General features: G+C 35.2%; 1 protein-coding gene across 1 annotated transcript in view; it reads left to right on the forward strand.

Annotated features, from left to right (window-relative positions):
• LOC107734258 (cadherin-23-like) overlaps positions 1–11,432 on the forward strand; it is a 236,996-nt gene that overhangs the window by 162,201 nt on the left and 63,363 nt on the right. Inside the window, exons 11-16 of the mRNA XM_016546172.1 lie at positions 2,922–2,986; positions 4,480–4,717; positions 6,294–6,306; positions 6,546–6,673; positions 8,628–8,700; positions 10,951–11,067. Coding sequence (XP_016401658.1) covers positions 2,922–2,986; positions 4,480–4,717; positions 6,294–6,306; positions 6,546–6,673; positions 8,628–8,700; positions 10,951–11,067 — 634 coding nt within the window. The remainder of the gene's footprint in view (positions 1–2,921; positions 2,987–4,479; positions 4,718–6,293; positions 6,307–6,545; positions 6,674–8,627; positions 8,701–10,950; positions 11,068–11,432) is intronic.

Raw genomic sequence — 11,432 nt, forward strand, 5'->3', positions numbered from 1 at the left:
GGCGGGCTCTAAGGTAAACAAAAAAAAAAAAAAATGGATATGGTCAACAGATTGGATCTGTGCATTAAGACTTGCAATGTAAACGCAGCTTAAGTACGATATATATTTCAGGTATTCCAAAACGAGACATTGTATGTACTTTTGTTTTTATTTGTTTCTATGTTGTGGTCATGGCACTAACTGTTGGCTGTTTGGTCTGAGTGAATAAAAAGAGACTTTTTCGTTCTGCTGATGATCTCTTGTCTCATCTGTCACAGCTGGATCTCTGTTGAGGATCTCTCCTCACCCTGGTGTCGCTTTTGCTTTCATTCACGCTGAGATGTTGTCTGACATGTGTCAATCAATGAGAACCATCTTTTCAGGGTTTGGTCAAAACTATCAGGTGCACATTCAGGCCTGTCTTCAGGCCGTTCCTCTGCTCTTTTACTGAAGTTTAGTGTCTTTGTGTTTCTGTTGGGCTGCTGTCTGGAGTTTCAGGTGTGTGTCTTTGCCAGACTGAGCAGAAAAGATGAGCAGGAAGAAGGGATGGAGGAGCGAGAGAGAGAGATGCTATCACCTCTGCCGTCCTCTCTCCATTCTGATCCCTGTCTATCTCACCTGACCTGCATTAAGTCTCCTGTCATCGTAGCGACTGTTGTCACGCTAACACCCGGAGCCCCGGCACTGTCATCACTGCACTTATGGGCCTGTCAATCACACTGAGAGAGAGAGAGAGAGAGAGGGGTAAACAGAGAGAAGTGTGAGGACTGAGCCTGAAGAAAAGGAGGATTTTGTTTGTGCAAAAGGGCATGAAGGAGCGATAGAGAGGACAATGGAGAGATTATTTCTACATGCAAACACACACATGTTATGCTGTCTCTATTCTATGACACAGCATTCACTTCACTGGGATATCTGTTAATGTTCCTGTGCTGTTTTTACTATCAAATGTAGTGTCGTTTGGGGCAGTTTTCGTGATGTTGACGAGTGCCAAATTCAGAATCTGTCGCTGTGGTTTCTGGAAACACGTTATTTCCCATTTTCAAGAGAAAAACGTAACATGCTTTGATACTGAATGATACATATTCATATATTTTGTTTACATCATGCTCCAAGGTGTTAATATTTTACACGTCTAACTTGATCGTTTTTTGGACATTAATTGATTCATTCAGAACGAAAATACAGATTTTTGTTTTGATGCAGAAAAGTTGGTTATGCACTACAAAAGTTTATTTTAATTAATTAATTAATTAATTTTTTAAAGAAAGAAAGGAAGACTTTTTTTCCAGCAAGTGTGCATTAAATTGATTTTTAAAAAAGTAACAGTAAAAGCATTTATAAATTAACAAAAATATTTCTATTTCAAGTTTTCTATTCATCAAAGAATCCTGAAAAATATATTCGTTTCCATAAAAATATTAAGCAGCTCAACTGTTTTTAACATTGATAAGAATAATAAGAAATGTATCTTGAGCAGCAAATCAGCATATTAGAATGATTTCTGAAGGATCATGTGACACTGAAGACTGGAGGAATGATGCTGAAAATGCAGCTTTCCATCACAGGACTACATCTTAAAATATCACAATATTTAATATCACAGTATCACAGTAACATCTTAAAATGTATTAAAAGAGAAAAATGTAATTTTAAATTGGTTAACGTTTTTTTTATCAAATAATTGCATTTTTTATCAACCCCAAACTTTTGAACTGTAGTGTAAATAAACGTTCCATTCTAAAGATAGCTAAAATAATTAAGAGTAGACTATTTAACTGTGTGAGCATTCCATTTAGAGAGAGAGAGAGAGAGAGATAGTTTGACTTTGGTGTAGTGTTATTTTGGTATTATTTGTATGCTATTACAGTATTTATTAATATTTTGAATAAACTTTTATTTTTATATTTTCAGTTTTCATTTTAGTAATTTTGCTATGTGCTTTTGTCATTTTTTATTAGTTTTTTTTTATGTTTCTTTTTTTTTTTTTTTTTTTTTTTAGCTTTTTTCAGTTTTAGTAATTTTACTATTTCATCTTAAACTTTTTAGTTCAGTTAGTTGCCAAGGTAACATTTCTAATTTCTATTCAAGTTTAAGTTTAGGTTTTCCATCCAAAATGTATATTTTATTTTATTACTGCTTTATTAACAATTTTTTATAGTATTAGTTCTAGTTAACAATAGCAACACTGCTTTGTCGCTTTAAAAATTGAGTGCCACTTGTGGCAGCTTCTGTCTCAACCAATGGCATGAGTTTGGGGGCGGGGCTGTCTGACTATTTTACCCAGTATTTGTGAGTTATGTATATTTATGCTCATTAGAGTATCACATTGTTAGCTTAGTAACGAGCTAAAATCAAACTTTTTTGTAATCAATTGTGAGCCAAGTCTTCTGTGCATGCACTTCTGTATAACATGTGGAGTTGCTGTCTTTATAGAGCACTCCAAATCGAATAGACATCAAGGCAGCTCACTGGGGTTTAAACAGCAGCAAAAATAAGGAGTATAGAGGTGTGGGTGAATATGTCAGTGAGACCACTTATGTATTGTCACTCGTTTTTACTTTCTTTTACTTGACTTTTATAAGAGGTGAAGCAAAAGCTTGTGTTGTTTTAGGACAGAGGACAGGGCGGCCAGTTCATGCCAGCCCATCTGGTGTGAGGAGAGTTCTTCCCCTTATGGTCCTTCCTGAAGAGTGAGTGTTTGAGCTTGTGTCTGTGTTTGTGTGTGTGTGTGTGTGTGTATGTGTGCTTCAGCGTTAATCGTGCAGAACAGAGTACTTTGTAGGGTAGGACAGGGGTTGCTGACACCATCATCTCAATATTAAAACACTGAAACACACTCAAGGATACACACACACACACACACACTGACATACAGAACAACTAAGAGTATGCGTCTTGATGATGCTCATTGCTCTCTGTTTGTGTGTTTCTCTCTGCAGGCCACGGATAATGACATTGGCACGTTTGGAGTGGTTCGGTATTACTTCAGCGATGAGCCAGACCAGTGAGATTATCATTCATTAACATACTGTGACCTTTCACACTGATACAGCATCCTGTTTAATTCATTAATTTCCTCTGATTAATTTAATCCACATCCCTGTAGATTTGCATGCCTTTTTTTCCCTGTTTCCTTAGACTGATTCTGATTCTGTGGCTGTGTTTGAAATTGAATACTTGCATACTGTTTACTGCATGCTACACAGTACTGATTGTATACTGTCATACTATTTTTATGTTTTTTTTATTTATTTATAAAACATTATGCAACAACAAAAATAGTAGGCTTTTACTGCATTGTCTCATGACATCACCATATTAAACACTTAATTCAATGAGCAACATCCAGTTATCAGCTAATTTCAGTAATAAAATGGTTGTTGCATTTGTATTTTTATGTATTATTGTTTATAAATAAGTTTATTTTATTGAAAACATTTATTTATTTATTGTGCAAAATGTATTTTGGGAGTCCGGTCAAGTTTTGTTGGGAGTCAAGAAACCGATTTTAAAATGCATTATTTTACAATTACAATTATTCATTTGTTTATGGAAATGGAGGTTAAAATCAAGCACACTGCATCGTGGGATATTATATACAGTAATATAGTACATATTTTTGCATATACTGAAAATGTAAAATGACTGGGCATTCTGGCTTGCTATGCAGTGTATTATTCACTAAAACTATAAAATAAAAAAAATTCAGTAACTGAAATAATAAATAAATAAATAAAATAAAATCTCAATATTAGATGAACAAAATGTATATATATATATATATAAATGTTTAAGTTGAGCTTCTAAAATTACTAAAAACTAAAACTGAAAAAAAAATATATATATATATTTTTTAAGTTTAAGAGTAAAAGCCCATAACAAAACTAAAACTTAGTAAAAATTTATGTAATAATAAGTAATAAGTAATTAAAATATAAGCTAAAATAATTACTATAATTATATACAGTAAATACACCACTTGTCAAAAGTTTGTAATAATTATTTTATGTTTTTGTATGTATTTTTTTATGTTTTTGAAAAAGGCCTCTTATTCTCACCAATATATTTTTCATCTAATAAACACAGCCTTGGAGAGAAATATTATACTAATAGTATAATACAAAAAATAAATAAATAAATAAACTACTTACGCTGTATACATACTGTATACTGCTAAAATATGATTCTAATGGTAGTAGAATGCTGTTCTGAACATAACCTTTGCATGATCTAAGTCAAGTCAAGTCACCTTTATTGGTAGAGTATAGCGCTTTATACAATACTGGTCATGTCAAAGCAGCTTTACAGTGTTAAACAGGAAAATAGTTTGTTAATAATACAAGACAATAACAGAGTTATTTCTCCAGCCAAAGTCAGTCAGTCTAACAATTTAAAGTTCTCATTTGCTGGTTAATTAATTTGTGTCTTTAATTACGTCTCTTGCAACTATTAATCAGTTAATGCTGACTCATTTCCATGTATGAACTCCTCCTCCAGGTTCTCATTGGATGTTGAGACAGGTTGGGTGACGCTGCGAGACTGTTTGGATTATGAGCTCATGAGGCGCTTTACTTTAACAATATTGGCCCGTGATGGAGGAGGGGAGGAGACTACAGGACGCCTTCGCATTAACGTGATGGATGTAAACGACAATGCACCAATCTTCCAGAAGGAGGCGTATACGGGTTCACTTATGGAGAACGAACAGGCTCCACAACAAATAATCCGAGCCCGGGTGAGAAACATAAAGAGATGTGGAGTTTAGAAAGGCAGGCGGAAGAAACGTAGAATGGTGAAATGCTGTTCTCAACACATTTTAATTTCGTCACTGATGTTTGTAGTAAAACAGAATAATTATTCATCGAAAATGTAGTGTGGGGTTTGATTTTGTCCCTCAGGTACTGATAGGATGGTGAAAAGTGGATGCCATGTATCAGAATGGATGGGAAGGGTTGAAAAGTTTTAGGAAGTTTTAGGATGATGTCAGTTGAATTGAGAAGTTTTTTTCAGAGAAAAATGCACCGATGAATCAAGCACAATCAGACCAAGAATGGGAAATGAAAAAAAGAGCCATTGAGATGTATGGGAATGTGAACAGCCAGCTCTTATAGACTCCCTGTGCCTGAGCCTTGTTCTGGTGTGTAATTGTGGGTCAGTCACTCTGTTAGTGTTCAGTATGTCTCTGTTAGTGTTTAATTCTCTCCGCATGTGGACACGGCAGCACTAATTTCAGCCGTCCGCTCTAATCTGTGCTGTGATTGACAGTTTGACGGCAGGTGCTGCACTTATCTGACCAGCAGGTGGCGATGTGTGTTGTTGTGTGTGTCTGCCAGTTCACATGGTTTTTGTAATCCTTCAATCATATTCACTATACCATTATTTTATTTTTTGTTTTATTTTATTTTTAAATGATACTCGATTAGGACAAAAAGTGATCAGATATTCAATTAATTTAATGACTTTTATACATTGCCATACATTGCCACCTTTAGATTTAAAGGTGATGTAACATTCTTGTTTGTTGTTTTTTTTGTTTTGTTTTTTCTCTGAAGGGTGAAATACTGTGACTTTGGTGCAGTTTTATTTTAGTATTATTATTAGTATATAATTTATTTATAATTTCTATATTTATCATTTCTTTACTATAAAACTATACTACTATAATACTTTTTTATTTTCAGTTTTCATTCAAACTTTATTTTAAATTTGAGTAATTTTGTGCTTTGTGTGTGTGTGTGTGGGGGGGTAATATATTTATTTTGCTTTTATTTATTTTTATTTCAGTTAGTTGCCAAAATAACATTTCTAATTGCAAGTTTAAGTTTTTCATCTAATATTTAGATTAAAATTTTTTTTCAGCCTGATTTCAATTAATGAAAACAAATTTTAATATTTATAATTTTAGTTAACAATAACAACATATATAATGCTTATAAAAACATTGCTCTGTTTGTTTGAGTGCTAGATGTTAGCTTCTGGCCCAACCAAGCATAAGTCGGTGGACTGGGTTAGTTTTAGTTAATAATAACAACACTGATTTAACACTATGAAAACTTTGCTTTGTTTGCATAATTTTTTTAAATTTATTTATTTATTTCTTCTTTTATTTAATGCATAATTTAACTTCCATTGATTTTTAGTTGTCAAGGCAACATTTCTACGTTTTTTTTTTTTTAATCTAATATTTAGATTAAAATTTTTTTTCAGCCTGATTTCAATTAATGAAAACAAATTTTAATATTTATAATTTTAGTTAACAATAACAACATATATAATGCTTATAAAAACATTGCTCTGTTTGAATTTCACAGCTTGTTCATGCTGGTGATGGGTTACATTATGCGCTCTCCATAGCTCAGTGCATTAGCGGGGAATCGGATTTGGGTTTAACACCTTAAAGCGTGAAAATGCCTTTAGAGAAGCCTTTGTGACCTCTGGTGTTTCATAAATGGATTATAGATGGCTATCTAGTAAACACGTGCTGAAATATTAGTTTATATTTGTTTCTGTTTTTATATTTAATCGATTTGAGTGTCATAACAACTGTTTGTTTGTTTATTTAGTCATCACCGTGAATCGTCCTCTGGATTATGAGCAGGTTCCAGGTGGATCGATCTTTCTGACTCTGATGGCCAGAGATGGAGGGAACCCGTCCCTCAACAGCACTGTTCCCGTCACCATAGAGCTGTTTGTGAGTACACCTACCTCCCGAGGGAATGTTCAATATACCACACCATGAAAGAGTGCAATCCTACGGGGTGATGATTAGAGGAAAAAATTATGCAAATGTTTGTAATATTATGTCTGCTACACTACAGTTCAAATGTTTGGGGTCAGTAAGTTTTTTTGATCAAGAAATAATACTTTTATTGATCAAGGATGCTTTAAATGGATCAAAAATGACAGCTTCACTTCCCTAACGTCCTTAACCGTTAACAAAGTGAAAAAGATATACAAATAAAATGGCGTCTAACCCCCTACATCCCTTACTTTGGCAAAAATCTTTTTACAAGGACTTGTGGTGAACACAAATCAGAATCCAAGTCGTAGTCAAACAGGCGATGGTCAGATAAACTGGAGAATCAGAAGTTAGGTTTACAATAACAAACACTCACAGTTTCACTATAGTAAAAATATCTCTTTCACAATCAAATGATGACGAAACGAACAAAGACGAAGGAAACACAATCCATCAGGACGAAGGTGAAACACAGTGGCACGAAGCACAAAGTCAGCGAGGCACGAAGGCAGAGGACGAGTGTTTGGGGCGGTCCTTATATGTTTAGCAGGACCAATCACAGCCGTCAACTGGTTAACGGAGGCAACACCCATCTGAAACACAAACTCGTCTATGCACACACACACACAGATCATATATAGAAAAGGATAGTTGAAATAAACACACATGATATCTCAGGGACAAAAAAATATTAAAATATATTAATACTGATCCCAAACTGTTCAGTGTTAGTGTATGTTAAAAACTACAGCAGGACAGATGAACTTTTAATTTATGTTGTATCTTAAAGGGGTCATATGATGCTGCTAAAAAGAACATTATTTTGTGTATTTAGAACCGTCTTTTAATTGAAAGAAATATTTTGGATTCAATACCAGTTAAGCTCAATTGACAGCATTTATTGCGTAATATTGATTACAACAAAAAATAACTTCGACTCATCTATGGTTTTATAATAAAGAAAATAAAGGTTGCTATGAGGCACTTAGAATTAAAGCAAATGGGGCCAATTATTGGAGGATTTTATAGCAGATATTTGATGCTTTTATATTTTAGAAAGTTGCTTACATTAATTCTTCTGTTTAAAGCATATTATTTGAGCTGTAAAGTTGTTTTTGACAGTTTTACTGTTGTTTTAGGGTTTATGTTATATTGTCATGGCAACAAGTTGTAAAATTAGATAGAAATGTTGCCCTAAAATCATATTATCTTATCATATTACCTTATTGTAACAGTGAGTATTTTATCGTTTACAGATTGTCCTCATTCACTTCCATTGCAAGTGACTCACTGTAATGGTAAATTTAGCTTTTTTTATAGAAAAAGTCTAAATTAATGTTACGACACAAGTGATTGAACTCAACTTGTAACCTGGAATATTCCTTTAACTTCATCTTTGAATCTGGTGAAAACAAAGATTACCCAGAACCGTCATTTCAGGTTCAAGTTCCTCACACACAAACAAACACAGTTTGGCGTTGTGTGATCTGTGTGTTAATTCTGAATTCATTGGCTTTCTCTGAGGTCCATTGACTAGAATGATTAATCCATGGATAATTTCTCTCTGACATTTCTCTGCTCTTTTATTATGATTCCGATTAGACACATTTCGTCTGAAAAACAGCAGGGGTTTGACACATCCACGTCTGTGTGTGTATGTGTTATTACTGAACGTTGAGCTGAAATGAAGTGGTAAAACAGTGTATGCATCTGATATTGAATAATTTCCCATCGCCACAGCCTGTGAGTTTCCATTAAACCCCCAAAGAACTCCATCAATACATTTAATTATAACCAAAAGCTTTTTATATAACCAAAATGTTTTCCCTGTGTAAAATTAATGAGTTAATATTTAAAGACTTTCAGATACCTAAAACACTGATTTCTTCCCTGCTTCACTCTGCAGGACGAGAATGACAACCCACCCGAGTTCAGCCTCCCGTCTTACATCGTCAACATACCTGAGAATATCGTTGCAGGTACATTTACAATTCTATTATCAAAAAATGGAAGAATACATCAACATGTAGCACATGTCCAGTGCTCAAAACCTCATGACAACATAACTAGATTCCTGTCAGTGATGATTTACAACGTTCAGCCAGCTGTGCACTAGTTCTGTTCCACACTAATATAATGTTTTGTGTGAATAAGTGCTGTTTTCCCAGAGTTAGGACAAAGGCTTTTGGTAGTTTTGTTTCAGTTCTGACCATCCAAAACCAGAACCAAAGAGTTCAAATACTCCCCAGAGAATCTGGTTAGAGGTTCATTCTAAACCTGTTATTAAAACCTGAACTGCTTAATACCAAAGACTATAGAATACCCAAGACGTGTCACTGATAAGCTGCATCCCAAATGACGCACTATACACTGTGCACTCATACACTATGTACTTATGCACTATGTACTCAACCATGTATAGTGAAAGTGACGTGACATGTGGCCAAGTATGGTGACCCATACTTGGAATTAGTGCTCTGCATTTAACCCATCCAAAGTGCACACACACAGCAGTGAACACACACACACCGTGAACACACACCCGGAGCAGTAGGCAGCCATTTATGCTGCGGCGCCAGGTGAGCAGTTGAGGGTTCGGTGTCTTGCTCAAGGGCACCTCAGTCGTGGTATTGAAGGTGGGAGAGAGCGCTGTACATTCACTCCCCCCACCTACAATCCCTGCCGGCACGAGACTCGATCCCGCAACCTTTGGGTTACGAGTCCGACTCTCTAACCATTAGGCCACAACTTCCCCGGGTATGTATGAATTATATAAGGTTATTTTGTTAGAAGGTTACACACTTCATTTTTTCGGTTATTTAAGTGCATCATCCGGGTATTTAAAGTGCACTTTTTCTTTTTGGAATTTTCAGTGTGAACATACTACTCACACTATTTATACTACAAAACGTCATAGAATAGTGCATAAGTATGCGATTTGGGACGCACCTATATAGTTTTAAATGGAGAAAAATGCAACGCTCAATATGGCCGCTCTATTGAACGAAGCCCCCGCTGTTCTGAGACGTGCGCTTAGGACTGCGCATGCGCACTGGTGGGTCTAGCCTGAGAAATAAGCTTTTTATAACGCTATTTGAGCAAACTAAACAACATTTATGATACAGTTGTTGTCAGATATCATTGGTGATTTCAAATATGAAATTTAATCGTAAGCTTGGCGACCAGTTTTGGAGAATTTGATGTTTCCCCATTCAAAGAGATAGGAGCTGTACTTGCATGCCCGAGAGGCGTTTCAAAGATGGCCGCCAAGTGACATGACTTGCCTTAAAAGGGACTTCGTTAATACACAGGCTCCATTTGCACTTTGTTTTGGATATGTTTTTATGCTTATTTTATTTTATAAAATCTCCCACTATTTGCCAGTGATGTTGTCATTTGTAATGTTTTGTTTTTGTGGTCATCGTTTATTTTTATTTTTTTTTTGAAAATCTCCCACTATTTATCATTGAGTATTATGTGAGTAATACTGCTCATTGTAGTATTTGCTTACTGAATTCCGTCTTTTTTCCTATGTCTATTTGTATAATGATTTGTTATTGGACTTGTCTTTCTTGCATTTATTTAACCATCTATCGAGTGCAACTCCTTACAAATGGAGAAACAATATTTTTTAAAATGAATTAACAATGTTGATTCTCATTCACACCAGACAACTAAACAAACTACATGACAAGCACTGGTGTTTCCTTCAGAAAATGCTAATTTCGTTTGTTCAGCTACAGTTTTTTTTCTTCTGTGTGCAGCATTATTGTGGACACACCACAAAACTTCTTCAAGATATTTTTTTCTGTCTTGTTTTTTTTCTTTTTTTTCCCTTTTATATCATTGTGTTTTAATTGAGCAAGAAGGTTTTGTGCAGAAGAAAAGTACATGATTCTCATGCATTTTTTCACTCAATGCTTTTATTCCACACAATAGACTCACCTCCAATCATCAAAGGGGAAATTACATTTGCTGTGCCCAGCTTCTGTTGTGCGCTTGTGTGTGTGTCACTGGTACTGAACGCACTCTGATAATCCTGAAATCCATAACCCTGTCTCCATCAATGCACAGCGCTGCACACTAACCACTTCCTGTCTGAAGACCATCCCTGTCTGTCACCTCATCTGTTTTTTCCTCTTCGTACAGCTGTCTGTCTCACACATTTATTATCTGATGGTTTGTTTACATCCTCATACCTTTTTCTTTTATCTCTCTCTCTCTGTCAGGAGCGACAGTGTTGTTTGTGAACGCCACAGACCTGGACGCGTCTCGGGAGTTTGGTCAGGTCTCTCTCATCTATTCCCTGCAGGGCAGCTCACAGTTCAGACTCAACACTCGCTCAGGTGGACAACGGCACACACATTCACACCTGCCCTTTAACCCTCATGCTCTTGCGGATAACAGTTAATAACAGTCTATCTATCTATCTATCTATCTATCTATTTCCAGATTGCATAAAATGAGTATTTATTTAATTTCTGCAATTCATTTTCTAATAAAGGCACAAACCCTTCCAAAAGAAGTCGAAACAAAAAGGTTGAGGTTCTTAAAGGGGTGGTTGATTGCGATTTCACTTTTTTAACGTTAGTTAGTGTGTAATGTTGCCGTTTGAGCATAAACAATATCTGCACAGTTACGAAGCTGAAAGTTCAATGCAAAGGGAGATATCGTCTTTTAAAATTCTGGCAGTTTAATGCCTACAAAAACG

Source organism: Sinocyclocheilus rhinocerous, unplaced genomic scaffold, assembly GCF_001515625.1.
Source record: "Sinocyclocheilus rhinocerous isolate Xijiao unplaced genomic scaffold, SAMN03320098_v1.1 scaffold730, whole genome shotgun sequence".
NCBI classification, from domain to species: Eukaryota; Metazoa; Chordata; class Actinopteri; order Cypriniformes; family Cyprinidae; genus Sinocyclocheilus; species Sinocyclocheilus rhinocerous.